General features: G+C 40.3%; 1 protein-coding gene across 2 annotated transcripts; it reads right to left on the bottom strand.

Moving 5' to 3' along the window:
- Positions 1-1,222: 1,222 nt before the first annotated feature.
- hsd3b7 (hydroxy-delta-5-steroid dehydrogenase, 3 beta- and steroid delta-isomerase) lies at positions 1,223-18,973 on the bottom strand. 2 transcript variants are annotated; one of them, XM_018732768.2, is made up of 10 exons: positions 18,770-18,973; positions 15,755-15,814; positions 15,475-15,560; positions 11,733-11,840; positions 10,823-11,147; positions 6,050-6,205; positions 5,027-5,135; positions 3,530-3,629; positions 2,826-2,988; positions 1,223-2,533 (listed from the first exon to the last, which is right to left on the bottom strand). In XM_018732768.2, the coding sequence occupies exons 5-10, from the start codon at positions 10,977-10,979 to the stop codon at positions 2,124-2,126; spliced, it is 1,095 nt and encodes a 364-aa protein (XP_018588284.1). In that variant the 5' UTR covers positions 10,980-11,147; positions 11,733-11,840; positions 15,475-15,560; positions 15,755-15,814; positions 18,770-18,973; the 3' UTR covers positions 1,223-2,123. The 2 variants fall into 2 exon arrangements, with proteins under 2 accessions (XP_018588284.1, XP_018588281.1); XM_018732765.2 differs by lacking the exons at positions 15,475-15,560; positions 15,755-15,814; positions 18,770-18,973 and adding an exon at positions 13,809-13,914.
- Between the last annotated feature and the right edge of the window lie 1,280 nt (positions 18,974-20,253).

Below are 20,253 nucleotides of genomic sequence, written 5' to 3'. Positions count from 1 at the left end.
ATTCACTGTTGAAATCCATTCTGTGTACAAACACATAGAGTGCTTAATGTTGATTAAGCACTCTAAGATTAATGTTGCTATCCATTTTGGAGAAAAGCAGTAACCAAATAAGTAAATGCAGAAGAATATTGTACTGGGGCATTCATGGTAAGCACCTTTCTCAGGAAAGCTGCATTCAAACCAGGACCACAATCCTAGTGGCTATGCCACCTACTGTCACCTGTTCATTTAAAATTACTGAAAAATATCTAATTTCCCTCAGACTTTCAATTAATCCTGATGGTTGACTGATTCATCTCATAAGTGTGAGCAATATCCTCCAGCTTCTGGACATTCAAGCTTACGAATTATCTGCACAGTTAAAATGATAATCATACAAACATCCTTTGATTTACTTACAGATTAGATTGTGTAAAAGTCTCAGGTAAAGTTGTAATATACAAATACCCACTTCAAACTACATAAAAATTACAACTAACTGAAAATAAAAAAAATGCCATGTTCTTAAACTTGTTGACCAATTGATGCGATAAACACATGCAAATGTAGCTCTGTCCTTACTGATCACTGGAGACACTCAAGAGCACCCACCACAGAAGAGCAGTAAATGCTAAAAATAAGGTATCTTCAAAAAATTCACCACTGGACTTTTATCACATACGGATTATACCTTGTTAGCCTGTCCATCTGAGGGTACAAATATGTTAGATATACTGGAACAGTAAATTTATTGAACCAGATTAGTTTTTTCTTAGTTATAACTTGATACTCAAACATAATTTGATCCAAAGTAAGCTAAGACTTGCAGTTTTTGTGAACTGATTGCTTCTTCAATTTACTCAAGTTCATATTCTGAAAATTTGAAGTATTATTTGAGCAACATATTGTACTATAGCTATATTCAAATGTTGGAATACCAGAGTTTGTGTCTGGCATTCCAACTTTTTTGAATCATAAAATGGGTAGAAAAGATCCCTTTTGTATGTTTCTGTGTTTTCCAGAGAAACCCTGTAAACAATTAGGAAGGAATCACACTGCTGGTGCACCACTGGAGAAGCTGACTCAGAGGTAGTTGGGCCACCACAGCAAACACTGATTAATCACAAACAACTGGTTTTATTACTATAGCAACTGAAACCTGTTGTGCTTAAGATTCCTAAATAAAGGTAGTATATTACCAACAGCATCAGATTGTAATGATACAAAAGCACCTATACTTTAATAGTGTAATAGGATCTTTAATAAACATTGCTGGTACATAGTTACAGAAATAGATGACTGATTAAATGGTATTTCAATAAATATTCATATTACATTTCAGAGGCAACATTCCTATGCTATTGTTTCAAGTACATTAATTGTAAAACAATTTCAATAACAAAATCTCTAAAAATTGAAAGACTGGCTATTTTGCAGAATACATGAAAACATTATGACAATGTGTACATGAGACACTTATAATAGTATCACAAGGCCCCTGAGAAACAGGTTTGCTAGGCAAATGTTTTAAGCATATTAAAATTATTTGAACAGTGGGGGAAAAAAAAAATGTTTTGAAAACACCTGACCTGGAAGGGTATGAGGTTCCCCAGCCACAGGGAAGTAGCTGTACAATATAATTCCAGATATCCAGGTGTCCACATTTGAATTTTTCAGGAAACAGTGAGGTATGGCCATTTCCACTTGAGACCAGAGGGTCCTAATATCTGTAGTATAATCCTTCCTGTTACAGTTACATGTTGAAAATTGGACATAAATGTTAGTAAAGTGGATTTACTTTAAAAAGTAGTTCAAATGTCTGAACACATTTGAATTTTATATTGCATTTGATAGAGAAAATTAACAGACCATGCATTTGCAATCAGTAAGTAAGAGCAAAACCACATCATCAGCAAACAGACGAAGTAATCGGAAAGAACGAAGATTGAAACAAAGCATAAGAGAATACAGATTAGGGGGGAGGCAGAGGGTGGAAAAGCCACACGCACGCACGCACGCACGCACGCACGCACGCACGCACGCACGCACTACCCCTTTATTTAGCAGGAACTTCTGTCCCGTTGTTGTAGCAGCAGCAAAACGGCAGCAATGAAACCCTTTCCTGTACCAGCTGCTTCAGGTAGTTAGGAGTCCTTGGTGCTGCGTGGAAAGGTGCTGACCCAGCGCAGCGTGCGCATTCGGGCCTGATCCCAGTCATATAGTGGCTGGTACTGAAAGTGGCGCTGGGCCTTGTCTGAATACACTGTGAAGGAGGTGCATGCCACAGCCAGGGTGTAGCGATTCAGCAGTGGGGTGTAGTTGTAGATGGACTTCAGCAGCCAGTGCATGAAGTCATTCATGCCCGCTATGATCCGGAGTAGCCAAAGTGGCAGCCTCAGCTCACGGAAGTTGAACTGCGACAGGAACTGCATGTTGAATTCCTCATAGCTTTTGTACGGTGAATTGTCATAGCAGAAGTATGCTTCTCCTCCCAGTATCTGGGGCTGTTCTCTCAGAGCACGGGCAGCCAGCACGTGCATCCAGGCTGCATTGCCTAAAAATAGAAAAAGCAATACAGTCAAGACAATCGCTGACCACATATTGTAGAGACATGCTTGCAAGACTTGATTTTTGCGTGACCAAGATGAAAACGCCGTTCTTTATTAAACAAAGACTTAAGACGATATAGAAATCGGTCTCTAAATGCAAGGACTTTTAGCTCTGCACTCTAGGTCATAGCATCCATTTCTGAAAACAAGCAAGGCTTAACAAGAGGCTAGAGGCAAAGTATCTGCGGTGACAAAAATGGAGAGGTCTTAAGGTATGTGAACGGACGGAGGCCCCACCTGCGTAGACACGGCCGTGCTCCGTATTCCGTGGGATACCATTGATCAGGCAGCCCCTATTGCGTACTGCCTTTTCATAGAATTGACGCATCAGTTCATGCTTCTCCCCATAGATCCCTGTAGGTCGGAGGGAGCAGGTGTACAGATGCTTGCCACTGCTCACCTGTGCGACCAGGAAGTGTGTGTCAGAGAGAAACAAGCAGGTCTCTTTATGTTTAAAAACTCAGCTAAAGCTGCTGGCACCACAGTACCACACAACATTAACCTGTGCTCCAGTGAAGAAAGTAATACCATCATATTCTTGTTATACATACTCTTGAAGGGTATTCTAGTGCAAGTGCAACTGTGAACATATTCTCTACACTGCACCACTATTCTGTTGTCAGAATGCCTGATGTTTCAGAAAACCAGAACCATTTAGTTTCTTTTTCCTATCATCAGTTTCTTGGACTGGACTCAAAAAAAACATACTTTTTCTGTTGCTCACTGGTTAGTCTTTAACAACTGTGGTTGTTATATAAAAATAAAAATACCACACAGAGAAAAACAGAAAAGACTATCCCAACGTGAACCAATCAAAATGTATAGGTTCTGCAAAGTGTGTCTGCACTTTAAAAGCCAGGTCTTTCAATACTGCTGCAAATACAACAAGACCTGCTATAACTGTGGTGAAGCGAGCAGAAAGGCCACCTCACAGAATATACCTTAATGCCATTGGCTTCCAGCACTCGCTTTTCAGCCTCCGCTTTGCTTTTTGGATATGGCATTCCATGCCACACATTATACACAGTGTCTTCATTTCCCCTGTAAGAATAAGGTGTTAAAACATTAAAAAAGGCATCTAACAAAGAAGCACAGGTGCTTTTCCTCAGGATATTAAGTACCAGTTAGCTAAATAAGAGCAGCCAGTGAAAACCACAGCTGAACACAATAATAAAAGGTCAACACTTGGCTATTGCTGAATGGGCTGGATCTGCACCGTCAGTATTCGGTGTGATGGGGATAAACATTCAGTTTATTAAGACAGCTGAAGTTAAGCTGTAGAGAACTACGTAGAAACTCCAGCCATCCATGCTGCAAGCACGAAGAAGGGGTTGTTTTTCTAGAGCATTCCAAATGAAAAACAAGAACGGAAAAAAGCAAACAGCTTGTTTTCCCCCCGTTACTTGGCGGGGTCTGAAGAATGGTGTCCTTTCCATTCCAGACATAGCTTAAATGTTATCCGATTACAGTCAAATTCAAAGAAGAGGGTGAGAGGAAACCAAGTGTTTTTTTTTTGTTTTTGCTTATCTTATTGTTTCTGGAATGTAAGAACCTGTAATTTCAGAAACTATCTGTTAGCACAGAGGAGAAAAAGCGGTGTTCCAGGGAAATGTGATTTATGTCACATCTGATGATACAAAGGTGCATATGAGTGAATTTGGAAGGTAGAATGTTCTTTTACACACGTGACAAACTGCTTTTCCATGCCATTCACCTTTTTTCTGTTTGAGGGAGCAGATGGAATACAGGCAGCTGACCATTAAACAGACCACCGCTGAGAGAAGTGAGATAAGAGGGTTTCCAACTGTAGAGACAATTTTCTATTTTACCCAGTCAAAGTTTTTCCAGAAAACATTTTTCAAACTACTCCTCCACCTTGTTGTTACATAATTTTGGAACCACAAAATTAATCAGTTTTGCAGATGAGCAAAGTCTTCCTAAATTACCTTGGACTTGGTAGCGCTATGGAGAAACATGCATCATCAACAAGTGGATAACATTTAAGCTATGTCTGGAATGGAAAGGACACTATTCTTCAGACCCCGCCAAATAACGGGGGGAAAAAAAGAGCTGTTTGTCTGCAAGTCATAATGGGCTTTCAGCATTCATAGTTTAGGTAACCGCATTTGTTCAGTCACTGCACAGTAGCCCCTACTCCACTTGCAGACAGGTTGGTAACAATGTCTGTGGGGCTCAGTTAACCAGGAGGATATACAGACAGAAAAGAGAGGCAATATATAAGAATATGCTGAGAAAATCTATACTCAGCTGATGAGCTCACTGGGTGGGGGATCACTAAAAACCATTAAAGTAGAAAAAGAGGGGCGGGGGGGGGGGGGAGGAAAAAACTAATGTGAATTGTGTACTTTAAGACTAGCCATGCATAAGATGGGGGGAGAGAGAGAGAAATGACATAAGTAAGGAGAAAGACAGCATACCGGATGAATGGTTCTCCTCGGACATTGGGACCTATGACTTCCATACTGCTAGTGTAGACTAGGTACTGGATCCCAACTTCCACACACGCATTTATCACATTGACTGTACCTGAAACATAGACAGAGAAACACAGTTGAATATGAACAGCTTAAACTGCTCATTCCCTGGACCTGGACTCCATTCCATATAAAAATATGCAAACATTTCAAACTCTTAACATCTCACTGAACTTAAGGCATACATTTTGTGCCAATACCTTTTCTGAAACATCCCAACATCCGCTCCACATTTTGCTCTAAATCTGTTGCACAATTTTTCATGAACTCAGACTATTCATGTGTGATTACTGCTTTAATTGTGGGGGGGGGGGATATTGTACTGCACTTCTACTGATCACAGAGGAGGAGGAGGAAAACTGACTGAACAAAGTTAATTTCTCCACAACATGAAACACAGCAATTAAATAAAAGCAAGCAAGAGAGATAAAACAAAAAGCCATTTCTGGTAGATATTTTAACAGCCATGAACAACTGATGTTTCTGAATGGGGTGTGATAATTTAACAGGGGCCTCGGAGCTGATCCAGATGTTTGGTTGTTGTGACGACGTGACAGTCTTGTTTGCAAGGGAGCATACCACAGAGATCAAATTAAACCTGGAGTGTCTCTCAGCTGCTGTCCATTCCTGAGTCCTTAATTACAGGAACTCACAAACAACATTTATCTCTTCACTTCAGTGATTTTATATTGACTGCACAAAATATCAGAAAACATACCACAGATTTCTAGCATGTGTGGAAAACTGCTGTTAGTAAGAGGTTTTAAATTTCTGTTCTAGCTGCCAAATGCAAGTGTGCAGCCAAGGGGGAGCACCGGGGAAACCAAGAGGACAGAGAAAACCATTTTCAAAATAGCTGCTTGTCAGGAATTCAAAAGCAAAATAATTCCTTTGCTCGTAGACCTCTGTGCTTTTGCTGAGAAGTGAGGATAGAAAAATGCCCACGCCCCCTCCTACTCATCTCACCTTGAACGTTGACATCGTAGAGCACTTGGTCTGGAACTTTGTACCACACATCTATGAGGCTGGCCATGTGGATGACGAGGTCGGCTCCTTGGGCTGATGCCAACACACTGTGGTAATTTGTGATGTCCCCCTGAATCACAACCACCTTTACCTTGTCTGAAGAACACACAAAGAAACCCTCCATGATGAGACTGCACACTGAAACTGATACCGAGACTGAGTGTGGGAGTTGTACCTGGTTTTGGAAATCCATTCGAGTCATGGTCAGATTTGCTTCTGAGCCAAAAAAATTAAACCACAGCCTTGTTTCTTGTAAAATGTGCTTATGACCCACTTTGCTTCTGCACTGAAGCAAATTGCTTTCCTCTCTTGCACCACTCAGACTAACTTGCTGAAATTTTAACATCGTTGCATCCAGTACAACATTTAATATACGTGCACATCTTATGGTCAGTGGGAAGCCTCGGGATGGACCCCTCTCTAGTAACTTTATGTTGTACAAGAATACAAAAACTAATAAAATTGATTGGTGTTCTGAAGTATCATTATACTGCAATATCAAAAATATTAAGGCAAATAATGTAATGCCTCATTACACTAAAATAAGTGTACTCCACAGCAGGCTTGGAATTGAAAGCTTACAAACTGTATTAGTAACAAGACTTGAAAAAGTAAAAAGCTCCTGCTGTTTAATTTTCACTCCTCCCCCCATCTCCAATATTTTACATGCACCTGAGTTACTGTTAAAGTGGGAAAATCTGTCAGCAAGAGGATGCCACAGGGGAATATTGCTAGTTTCCTCCACCCATTTCATTTCCTTATAGTGTTTCCAAAAAATACTATGACGAAAACCTTCCAAATCCCTCTACTCCAGGACACCTTCAATAGGAAAAACGCAGGAAACATACATATGGGTAACACTCCACATGGGGAAATTGCACAACATACAGTCACTGTGACCAGGGCCCATCAGCTCAATAGTGCTGGGGACCAAGTCCAGTCCATACTTCAGCTCTGACATTAAGCATTCAGAAAGGGAGTTGTGAATTCAATGGATTAAGACAAGAAGTGGAATCACATGGCTTGGTGTTCAGCTGGATCAAAAATGTTCTCAAAAAAACTGAGCAGTCCAATAATCCTATATTATAAATCATTGTGATGAAGGTTCAGACATCTGAGGAGAGATCTTGTCAGGAGTCACATAGAATTGATGTGAAACACTACAGCTGAATTGCAAGACATGAAGAAATAAAAGCACTTCCGTCAGCATGCTGTTCTGGCAGTGCTGTATGCAGCACTTCCGACCAGACAGTATTGTTCTCACCGGCAGGCATAGAAAGGTTTCATGAAAAATGTGGCATGTGCTTCAAGTCAATGGATTCTGGATCCTTTTCAATAAAGTAGAGATTAAAAAAGTAGGACACAAAAGTAAGAATGGATTACCATGACTGACCGCTATCCATTGCATATGGATAAGTGTAAAGGCCAAATCTCCAACAGCTGCTAGACAAACACTGGAATGTTTTCAAAATGGTCAGTGGGTAGTCACCTCTTTCAGCACAGCTATGGAGATAGCTACCATAACCTTTAAGGAAGAATTGTTCACCCCATTAGGGCAATACACAAATTTATTGATATCACAGTGCATTCAGAAAGTATTCAGACCCCATCACTTTTAAAAAAAAAAAAAATATTAGTCTTATGCTGAAATTTAATTTTTCCCCTCAAATCTACATACTCCATGACAAAGCAAAAATAGGATTTTATAATTTTGCAAATTTCCTAAAAATAACAACAGAAATATATTGAGAGAAGTATTCAGACCCTTGGCTATGACACTTGAAATTTTGCTCAGACAAATTCAATTCCTGTTGATGATCTTTGACATTTTTCTACACCTTGTTTGGAGTCTGCCTGTGGTAAATTCAACTGAATGGACATGATGTGGAAAGGCACACAGCTGCTCATATAAGGTCCCACAGTTGACAATGTGTATTAGAGCAAAAGTCAAGCCATGAGGTCAAAGGAATTGCCTGCAGAGCTTAGAGACAGGATTGTGTAGAGGCACAGGTCTGGGGATGGCTACAAAAAAATTTCTGCATCATTAAACATTCCCAAGAGCACAGTGGCCTCCATAATTCTTAAGTGGAAGAAGTTCCGAAGAACCACAGCGCTTCCTAGAGCTGGCTGCCCGGCACAAACTCAGCAATCGGGGGAGAAGGGCTTTGGTAAAAGAGGTGACCAAGAACTCAATGGTTACTCTGGCTAGCTCCAGAGAGTGTGTGTGAAGATGGGAGAAACTTCCAGAAGGACAACCATTACTGGAACATTCCACCGATCTGGGCTTTAAGGTAGAGTGGCCAGACAGAAGCCTCTCTTCAGCAAAAAACAGTGACCTAAAGGACTCTCATACTGAAAAACAAGATTCCCTTATGTGATACAACCAAGATTGAACTGTTTGGCCTCAATTCTAGGTGTCATGTCAGGAGGAAACCAGGCACCGCTCATCACCTTCACAGTACCAAAGATGAAGAATGGTGGCAGCAGCATCATGCTGTGAGGTTGTTTTTCAGCAGCAGGGACTGGCAGACTAGTCAAGGTTGAGGGAAAGCTAAATGGAGCAAGGTGCAGAGATAGTCTTACTGAAAACCTGCTCCACAGCACTCTGAGCCAAAGGTTCACCTACCAGCATGGCAATGACACTAAGCACAAAGCAAAGACAAACACAGGAGTGGCTTAGGGACAACACTGTGAATGTCATTGAGTGTCCCCAGACAAAGCCTGGACTCAAACCCAATCAAATATTTCTGGAGAGAGCTGAAAATAGCTGTCCACCAAGGGTCCCCATCCAACCCGACAGATCTGGAGAGTATCTACAGAGAAGAATGGGGGGAATCCCCAAATCCAGGTGTGCAAAGCTTGTCGTGTCGAGAAGACTCAAGGATGGAATTGCTGCCGAAGGTGCTTTAACTAAATAAAGAATACTTATGTCAATGTGGTATTTCAGTTTATTTTTAATAAATTTGTAAACATTTCTAAAATCCCATGTTCAATTTGTCATTATGGGTGTAGACTAAGGGGAAAAAAAAAAATTAAACAATTTTAGCATAAGGCTTCAACAGAAAAAAAAGTGGGGAAAAAAATTGAAGGGATCTGAATGCACTTTTTATCCAGACTGGGAAAAAATTAACCATTTCATCAGTATGCAAATGAAAGGTTTAAGTTGTGTCAAGACTATGCTACTTCTAATAATGTCCAGTGTTCTGACAGTGACGAATCTTTAACAATCAATTTCTGGCAGGAGCCATTCCAAAGCCTGCACTGGTTTTACATTTATTCATTTAACAGATGCTTTTGTCCAAAGCAACATACATCTCACCAAAAATACAATTTATGCATTACATTAAGACAAAGTGACATAGCTGAAGACATGAAAGTCTCAATTAAAGTTTTACTGAACCAGTAGGCATTTCAGATCCCATGGGGGGGGGGAAGGAGGAGAGGAAATAGTGGATTGGCAGGACAATACAAAATCATCACTGCCATACATATTCATGATGCTTACAGCTGTTATTCCAGGGAATTAATGGCTAGGTGCAATGCATGCATATTGCTAGGGGATGGCTGTACAACATGGGAAAGGGATTCTTACTGAATAGTAAGTGCCTTACCCTCAAATACAATTATGGATTCCACCTTGTTTTGCAAGTAGTAAGCAGCAGAACTGATCTTGTACTTTGAGACAAAGTCTGTATATCCAGATAGCAGCTAGTAACCTTGATGTTACTCTGGCATTTAATATTTAACAGGACATTATATTTAATATGTCCTTTCTTTTATTTGTGATGCAGGAAAGTTGGGGCTTTTGGGACATTCAGTACTTGGCTAATGCTCCCCCCCCCCCCCCCCCGAAACAGTTACACAATTTAGATACTCATTTACACAGCTTGCTATCTTATTGAAGCAGTCTGGGGTAGATTAACTCAGGGGTACTACAGCCGAACTGGGGAAAAAGGGCTTGGACAGGCAACTTTCAGATTTCATGCCCAAAGACCACAGCACTTGCTGCACTTTGGGGAAATGACACAAAAACAGATCTTTCTAAAATGTGAAAGTTGGCTGCACATGACTGTCGAGTAGTCAGAATTGAGCACACAGTTTGAATCGATAGTGCAGCAGGGAATATATTAAAGCAACAACAGTGAGCCAGAGATTCTTTGGGTAAGAGAAGTAAGAACCTGCTCTTAACTCTGTAAAAAAAAAAAAAAAAAAAAGAAAATAAATAAATACAGCTATGACCCTGAGAACACCTGACACCTTAGCTGGAGATGTTGTGGATCAAACACTGTTTTTGTCAGAGAAAATTGTGGGGTTCTATGTTGCTGTAGATAAGCATCTTTAAAAAGTAAAATTCCCCTTCCACTGCCCCAATCTAATGCAATTAAAAGCTAATGTGAGCAGACATATATTCATGTTATGACTTTTAAAATGCTATTTATCCAACTGTTAAAATAACCATAATTTTTTTTTTTTAAATAATAAAAAAAATGCTCCAGTCTGTAAAAGCTTTCTCTTTGAAAACCGATCTATAGTTGTCACCCTGCAATGCTGGTACTGACTGTTTCACGTTATATTTATTTTTGCAAGAACAGATAATAAAGGTCAATTAGTAACAGAAAATTCAAGGGTCAAAGTACATTATTTCATTAGAGTCTTTCACAATTAACTCTACAGCCATTTAAGTTTAAAATTCTAATGGAATGAAAAAGTTACCGGTGCTGTAATCCTCTAGAGCAGGATCCGCGTGCTTGTCAAAGAGTCGAATTTCTGTGACTTTGTCTTCTTTCTCCAGCAGGATCTGCAACAGGTGCCAGCCCAGGAAACCACAGCCTCCTGTAACTAAGTATGTCAGACCCAACTTCTCGCACATACTTGCTAGTTTCTTCCTTCTTTGCCTTTTTATGCTATATATTGCATCTCCTTGCAGTCCTCTTTATGGACACAGTGGTCAAATTTTTGTCCCTCTTCTTGTGTAGCTTTTGTCCTTGAATGGAGACAGGGAGTTGGTAGCTGATAGGGATTTCACGATGAACTCAGACTGTAAGCAAAGTACAAGCAAGCGGAGTATTTGAGAGAGAGAGAGAGAGAGAGAGGGAAGGGGGAAGACACAGAGGGGGTGGTACCACATCTGAGACAAAGAAGGGGAGGTACAGGGAAGCTCAATGCTCTGGACTAAAAAGATGAAATAGACATGTTCCAATGGTAGGGAATGTTTTTCTATTGTCAAATAGGCTACATACAGAACTGTTTCCAATGTGCTTTTTATGTACTGTATGTACAATAATGTAATAATTCCTTTATGTCCTTTGTGCACAGTTTGTGTAAATTCTCAGTGTTTTTAGTATGTAAGCCATCAGTTTTTATTCAAGAATTCTTAACTCAGGATGCCAGACAAAAGTGTTCAAAATTAGAAGTGTACTGCTCAGAGTATCTGCAGCGAAACCAAAACGGTCCCTCATACATTCCTTCTGTGCTTGCTAAACATATTACGTGTTCCATATAACCTGCCTCTGTTTTTAACCTTTAGAACTCCTACCGCAAAACTGAATTAAAGGATTGACTTGGAAGACATTCATTTCAAAATCCAATATAGTTATAGATACAGTGGCAGACAAAAGCCTACGTCACACTCCGATTCCCAAACAGCAACGCCTGGGGAAAGCCTGAAGAAAGGAGCACCAGGTGCGGTTGCTTAGTCCAACTGAAGACTCGTTCAAACGGGAGACAAAAACTGTAACGAAAGAAGAGGACTTAGTTATTAGGTGTTGGTTGTGAACTTTAGACTGGTTTAAAAGTTTTTTTTTTTTTTTTGCCTGTGGAGAATCATGTCTGGATTTAAGAGTTTACTGTTGGTGGTTTTCACTTTGTTAATAGTATGCGGCTTGATAGACCCATTTTCTTTGTTACTTGTATCGTCAGTCTCCCAATCCACCCCACCCCACCCCCGAGATAAAAAGCACATAATGAAACCCACATGTCTCCATCCACATTTCCAGTTCAAGTGTCGTCAACAGACACACCCTGGCCCTGCTATGTATTCATTGTAATAAGCAAAGATCGTGTATTGCACCAAAAAGTCTTTATCTGATCAAGATATCATTAATCCTAGAGCAAATACCGTAATTGTAAATAGTGCTGTAACAATGTCTGATATGACGATAATGTTTTTATAATTGCCACTGTATATTTTTAATGCTGACAGAAAAAAATCAAAGCGCTCATGAATCATGTCTTGCTTACAGGCTAGAACACAACAGGAAACACTTTACTACTGAAGGGAGAAAAGAAAAAGAAAAAAAAGTTTGTTTCCACTTGGCATGCACATGGTCACATCCATGGATTCATGCCTCAATGACGTATGGTCACTTTTGTAAGAATTTTAGCGACGCCCTTCCTATCCGGTTGGGACATGCAGGATCGTCAAGGTTGTGGTCACAGAGACCCCTTCCATGACAGCTGTTCTAACACATCCACAACATCCTGAATCCCATCCCACATCCACCCTTCCTTCCTGCTCTATTCCATCAGAAACATACGTATACACGCACACGTGCGGCAGGCTCGAGAAATCAAAAAGAAACCCCGCTTGAACACCATTAAACCCATTAAGCAGACAAGTCTCCATTCTCAGCCCAGCTTCTGTTTTAATTTCCACAAACTGACCAATCGCCAAAGTTCTGCTTCTGCACATTTTCTTTTTACATGCCACACATAGCTCATCAGCACTCTTTCCATCCTTATGTCTCCATTTTATCACCCACAGCGTATTCCAGGCTCAACGGTTAACTGGCTTCACGGACTGATGTTGAACGCTTGTCCTTGTCCCAGCTGCATGCCTGGCTTTATTGTGACGTGCGTACAGCTAACCCACTTGTTTCTTCATACGGGCCCTTGAGCTTATCAGCAATACGCATAACAGCAACCGTCAGCCAACGCGCTCAAGATTACCAGAGCTCTGCTCCTGGATTTACGCCTCTGCGACACCCTCTGTCGCTCCAAGCTTACGAGGCCGGTGGCTCCAGTGTAGCAACGTGAAGCACTTAATGAGTGAAACCAAGCTGACGGTCCACGCCACGGTTTGAGGTGAAAAACACATGAACCTGTGTACGGAGAGTTCGCATTTCCGATCAAAATACGACGAGCAGGGCACACTGACATGGCTCTCTCGCTTCATCATTTTTCTTAGAAAACTTTCTTCACAACACTCACACTGTCGAAACCGCCAACTCAAATTGAACAAGTACCCAGTTTCTCAGCACCTGGAGTCACCTCAAGCTGAAAAAGGAGTCGAACTACTAAGATAGCTGCCGAGTTCGCCTAACGCGGCAATTATAAAAGTTGTAACGCTAGTCAACCAGACGCAACGCTGTGGCTGTTGAGAAGCACTTCACGCCGGTGTCGGAGACCGGCGCGCCCGCTCACTCGCTCAGCTACCGGCAGCATTACTCCAGCGTTCTGTGGTGGAGCACACGAGTAGAATTCCACTTACGATTATTGGTCACCTCACGAACAAAGACACACACACCTGTGCTGTGGACTAGTACATATCGTCGAGACACCGGTCTACACCGCGCAATCTCCAAGCCGGTGAGCAACACGCATCGCTTACGGTGCGGCGAGGAGGAGCTGCAGCGACGGACATACAGCCCGGCTGCTAAACTGATAGCAACGCTTCACTGCAACAATAAAGCTCGCTTACACTTTATGAGTTCAGCAGGGCTCTCAGTCAGCAAAACTCCCAGACTTGTAATGAAGCCAAATGACGGAATTAAAGACCGGTACTAGGCTGTAACTGTTGTTAACACGAGTCAGGGAAAGACAATGGGGTAAATTTACACCCCTCCCAGACGCGTATCTAGGCAACGACATACATTTGCTCATGTGACCCTAAATTTAGGAAGCTTGGGGCCTTGCCATCTGGCTGTACTAGATTGAGGCACATGAAAAAGCAGAAAGTATTTTTTGACACCAAAAATAGTTTTTTTGCATGCCAGATATAATGTCTTATTTTAAAGCAAAGTTGTCTAGGTCTAAGTGTATCAAACAGTGTACTAATATCTAAATCCACATGGATAAGTTAGCTGAAGATTGGCCTGAATTGCTACACTATACATTTTTTTTACAAAATGGTGGCTATGACTATGGGGCAAAGTGAACCAAATGTTTTGGGGCAAATTAAACCGGGATTACATTATTGAGACTTACTGAACATCAGTAGCTAATGGTGGGGTTCAACTTAGTCTTTGACAAATATCATGGTATTTAAACGTAGTATTATATAACTTGTTTGGTTTATCATATGTTAAACATTTTAGAAAAGTTATCAAGTGAAGAACCTACAAGAGAAAAACAAACTGGGGCTCAACAGCAACTGAAGAGATGGAGAAAGCAGCCACTGATGTTATGGGTGGAAAATCCATGGCAAAACACAGAAATACTGACAGGTCAACCTTGCGGAGGTACATTAAAAAGAAAAACCATAAAGTAAAGTAAAAAAAACCATAAGGTAAAGTAAAAACCATAGGTACACTGGAACATTTACATTTATTCATTTAGCAGATGCTTTTCTCCAAAGCGATGTACATCTCAGAGAAATACAATTTATGCATTACATTAGGAGAAAGAAAAACATAGTTACAGACATGTGATTCTTAAGTAAATTTAGCTGAACAGCAGAAGCAAAGAGGATCTTTACAGAAGAGATAGAGAGGGAGCTTGCAAACCATATCAAGAAGCTTGCTGAGCAGCTCCATGGCCTTCACAGATTTCACTGAGCATAGTGGATATTGCAAATACCAGAGGTATTGTTATGCTCATAATTCCACCCCATACTTCACATTGCTTGCAGCCTCTGGACAAGTGGGTTTGTGGTCCATTTAAGACCTATTACAACAGAGCTCTTGATTGTTGGATGAGATCAAACCCAGGCAAAACAGCCCGTATATACGAAATTCCTGGATGTGCGAATGAGGCTTTCCTGTCAACAAGGACACCACGGACTATCTCTTCTGGATTCAAGTCCACAGGGATTTTCCCTTAGAACAGAGATGTTTTCTGTGATGCAGAGTTGGAGCCATCCATGGTGTCAGACAGATCAAACCCTGAGCTGTAGCCTGCTGCTCCATATGATTCACCCATGGTTTCAACCTCCATTTCTGCTGAGCTGCCTTCACCATGCCCTACACATCCACGTGTTCTCAAGCAAGCCAGATTCACAACCCAAACAAACTGGATATGTGTCTCCTACTGAAATTCTACCCTTACCCAAAAGTTGGTGACTTTGAAATAGTCAATTTTGAGTTCGACGAAGTGAGTGCAAGATTTTTGAAAAGAATCAGGGGTAGCACTGGCAGTGAGAAACCCACCTTTGCATTCAAAGAAAATGATGAGGCATCTTTCCCACTGGGTGATGTGCTGATGAAGCTACCTAAATCTCAAAAGGCTGGAGGAACTGCAAGGAGGGAGCAACAATTCATATTTCCTTGTAACCTTGATAAATGGAATGTTGAATAGTTGTTTTTGTTGTGCAGTGGTCTTGAAGCTCTAGTTGTGGCAGGTTTGCTTGTTTTCACAAGTTCAAAAATGTGAAACTACTTGTTAATTAAATGTCTGATGGTCAGTTTACTCTCAGATGGCTCAACTTACCTATTTCCAAGGCTGTTTGCCATAGATACATTCTTATACTTTTAGTTGATAGCAGTCATCCTGAAATATAAGTAGATGTTTCCATTTAACTTCTTTCTCATTTTTCCTTGCCTAAAGGACAAGATAAGTAAAAATTGGTTCATCTTACCCCATTCTCACTGCCACAAACAGCCACAAAACACGACAAAGTGTTGCCTTTCTCTGTTATATTGATCAACATCCTCTGTGACGTTTTTAATAACATTACATGTTCACAAAGTGTAGCTGATGTGTAACCCAAATATACTGCAACAAACTGCATTACTGGGGAATGTCACATTTGAGTGGGAAAAGGGGTTTATTGTAAAAAGTGGAGAATTGTGGGTAAAATGTGAATTAGTTGTCAACTGCTGTGGGGACTCACAGGGAATACAAGTATGTGAGTGTCTGTTGGCCAGTGTGAGACAAGAAAAAAAAGTAAGCAAGCAAGCCCAAGAGACGCTAAGCATGCTGGGAAGTCTTTGGGCCGAGAGCGTTGTCATTGGGCTCACGCCTATATCTCCTGCTGTGTGAAGGTGTTCCAGTAAATGTTTGTAATGAACCCCTTCTGTGTGAGCATAACCTGAATATGTCCTAAAACAGGAGAATTTTTATGTTATCATAGCTACTGAATGCCATTTATTTACAAACATCTGTTGTCTCTGTGACTGAAGGAGCTCAAGTTCAGGCGTGTGAAGGATCTGTGACTGAAGGAGCTAAAGTTCAGGCATGTCCAGTCTTTTTTGACCAAGGGCCACACATGTAAAACCATTACTTTTTGGGAACTTGCGGTTCGAGCTGCTGCCTTTGGACCCGAAGATCATAGGTTTGAATCTCACCTCTTGAGCAAGGCACTTACCCTAAATTTCTGCAGTAAAATTACCCAGCTGTATAAATAGGTAAATAATTGTAAAGTAGCTTTGGAGAAAAGCGTCAGCTAAATTGATTAATGTAATGTAACCTGTCCAGGGACTGCACATGTAAAAATCATTGCAAGGGCCATAGTGAATCTTAAATATCTATCTTTGTATTAATTTATTCTATTTTATAGATACAGTAGCATCTGTTTTACTGTATTTTGTGATTTCATTAAATATTTTGTCTATATCTGCGATGGACTGGTGTCCATTCCAGGGTTTACCCCCCTCAGCCTTGTGCCAAGTGAATCGAGGATAGGCTCCAGGCCACTGAAAGTGATTGATGAAAACGTATGGACTTTAGTCTATTAAACTATTACATAACATTGATTAAGTTAATGTTTGGAGACGCTTTTCTCCAAAGCAACTTGCAGAGTTAAAGTATTTTACAATCATTTACCCATTTATACAGCTGGGTAATTTTACTGGAACAATTTAGGGTAAGTACCTTGCTCAAGGGTACTACAGAAGGAGGTGAGGCTCAAACAACTGACTTTTGAGTCCAAAGGCAGCAACTACAGTATAACCACTACGTTACCAGCTGTCCCCAATTCTTTATTACTACTATTATATTAAATGAGTAATTAAAATTTTATATATATATATATATATATATACACACTGTATATATACTATATATATATACACACTGTATATATACTATATATATATATATATATATATATATATAGGGATAGAGAGTTTTATATTGAGAGCTTTATACATGTTCTTGCATTACATGAAATAGAAGACTGCACATCGGACACCACTGTTCAGCTTTTTCATTGTTTTCAGACATGGTTTAGACCAGACTAACAATTTCCTGTCTGTCGTTGCGGTTACTATAACTGGATATTTGTTTGTCTGCCCCAAAGGTGCAGCCCAGGAACTTTAATGCCTGTTATAAACTGTAAAAGAACTGCATCACTACTGTAGGTGTTAGATACCAGAAACCTTGAAATCTTGAATGGCAGAGTAAACATAGTATTCTTGAAGGCTCTAGTTGGAAAATAGATCTCATTATAATTATCTGATACTTTTCTCCAAAGCAACTCACAATGTTTTACCCATTTATACAACTGGATAATTTTACTGGAACAATTTGGGGTTAGTATCTTGCTCAAGGGTACTACAGCAGCAAGTAAGATTCAACTCAGCAACCTCCCTCTACACTATCAACTGTCCCACCCCTCTACCTAACTAAATATTTAAAATAGTTTTAGGGTAAATTTCAGTGTGAGAGATTCTGGTGAAGTATAATAGTTCATAATTAAAACATTTGTGTATGTTCAGATGCTTATAATCCACACACACACACACAATATGACAACCCCAGAACAAAGAGATGTGACCAGTTATGATAAATATGACATTAAATTGTGGAAAAAGCAGACTGGAAGAACTGGAAGAAAAATTCATATCTCACATGTTCACATCACCATCGTTATTTGCTGATCCCTGTGATCATGTGCAATATACAATGACACAACTGAATACAATTATTTGCAATTACAAATTGAAAGCAATTACTTGATGGTTTACTCCTTTCTTCTCAACAGCAGTATGCATGAACTCAGCAACAAACAGCTCTGTAAAAGTACTTACCAGTGAAACAAAACATTCCAGGCCAAAACAGAGCAATATGAAAAGACAGAAACAATAAGACGAAGAGCCAGCAAAAGCACGTTCTGCACCTGCAAGGCATTTCAACAACGCTGTCGCCGCATTTCTGAGCTTTTACAAAAATACATTTGTGGTTTTCATTCAGCTGAAGCAGGGTACTGACTGTGAGGAAGTACCGTTTCACATTTAAACTAAAAATAACTTCATTACATCTAGGTAGACTTCATTCCTCTAACTGCATAAGTTCATGATGTGTTTGTTTGCTGTGCAGTCTACATAGATGTATCAGAGTAAATGGCATTCAGTTATCTACTCTTTAATTTTGCTTTCATTTTGAAAGTTTTTTGCATTGACTAATGGCAAAAAAATCTTATTAAATGTTACTGTTTTGTACTGTAACACAAGAAAATGTGAAAAAATCCAAAGGGTTGAATTTTGGCACTATTGTTAAGCCTACCTCTCACTTCCCTGTTCACGTCCCTCCTTGGCAGGTGATTATGTTCTCATGCATTGAGCATATCTTTATTCTTAATCCCTCCCATAGTTTATTCCATGAAAATCTATGCTCTTCCACTGCCTTCCTTCCATTTTCTACCCAAGCATTTATTCCCCTCTCTTGCGCAGGCCTGCAGTTTTCTGCTGTACTTCTTGCTCCTTCATGCCATAGAAGCTGATACAGGAACTTGCAGAAGCAGTCCCTCCCACTCTGCAGCCCTGTCTGTCGAACAGAGCAGCTCTTCCTGCATGCACTGAAGGCATGGTTTACGGCTGGGGCTGTGGGCTGGGGCCGTGGGCTGGGGCCTGGGGCCGAGGTTGGGGAGCACCCAACTCGCCCACTGCGCTGCGTTGGCCATTGCATTGTTTGTGTCTGTAGTCTCCTGTAGAGCTGACACATGCACCTTTGTCAGGAAATGCTTAAAATAGTATTACTACATTAAAAAATTAGCTCATAAATTTGTATTCTCAGTAATTACACTACTTTTTTACTATTGGCATGATGGAGACCAGTTGATTTCCAGTGGTTGCGCTTTAAAATGATGGATATGTGCAGCACTGGTAGCCACAGCAAGGAGCTCAGAAGAACTGAGTGTTCCAAGTATGCCAAGGTTATTCGTGGCAACTGTGAGGTGGTCAGGCCACAGGTCATGTGGAAATACGTATTTGCATATGCAAATATGCAGGCCAAGATAGTTTTCAGAGAGCACAGAGGAAAACATAACCACTTAATATTTCTATCACCCTGACATGAGGATGTGAACTCAAATACTGTATTCAGCCAATCAGGTACATAAGTAATGTAAATATTGAAGGCAGCAGAAGTGCTTCTGGTGTCAGTGTTCATTGACAGCATGACTATGACAATGATTAATACAAGTGTTACAACAGTTGTATATTACCTGCATAGTACATTTACAATATACAGAACATGCACCATTATTCATATATGTATATACAGTATATTCATTATATATATATATATATATGATCCTTTCAAAGTGCTTAGCCTTGGTTTTAACTCCTACTTAATTTGTGAAAAGTGAGGCAATACTGCTGTATGTCAGACATGTTACACAGCATTCAGAGAATTCCACATAAATGTTATGTGATTTGGTGCTTATAGATCTATTCTTTACTGTTTTAAGTTACTGGTATTCTCATTTGGTAATGAGTTACACGTGGAGAGAATCTTTCCACATCTCAAACCGGATGAATTGTCCAAAATTTGGCGTATGTTGGGTTAATTGTTAATTATTGAGTTGTATTAATGAAAAATCATGATCAGAAGATGGAAAACTGGTTGAATTCAGATGTGGATTCACTTCATATTCAACATCATAGTTGAAATGGCAGGGCAGCACGTAGCATGGGTGCTAGGGACATTGCGCTGTAACTGAAGGGTGCCCTCCTGGTATTCACTGTAAAGGTAACATTTCTAATTAT

This window comes from Scleropages formosus, chromosome 3 (assembly GCF_900964775.1).
Source record: "Scleropages formosus chromosome 3, fSclFor1.1, whole genome shotgun sequence".
NCBI classification, from domain to species: domain Eukaryota; kingdom Metazoa; phylum Chordata; class Actinopteri; order Osteoglossiformes; family Osteoglossidae; genus Scleropages; species Scleropages formosus.
This window is presented reverse-complemented; position numbering and strand designations above follow the sequence as displayed.

What these genes read in the sequence shown, in the direction of transcription:
- hsd3b7 (XM_018732768.2), bottom strand. Translation starts at nt 10,979, where the DNA reads ATGTGCGAGAAGTTGGGTCTGACATACTTAGTTACAGGAGGCTGTGGT. An exon ending in TCTAGAGGATTACAGCACCG is followed by an intron (nt 6,206 to 10,822) that starts GTAACTTTTTCA and finishes TGTGTTCTTCAG; the next exon opens with ACAAGGTAAAGGTGGTTGTG. An exon ending in CTACGATGTCAACGTTCAAG is followed by an intron (nt 5,136 to 6,049) that starts GTGAGATGAGTA and finishes TCTATGTTTCAG; the next exon opens with GTACAGTCAATGTGATAAAT.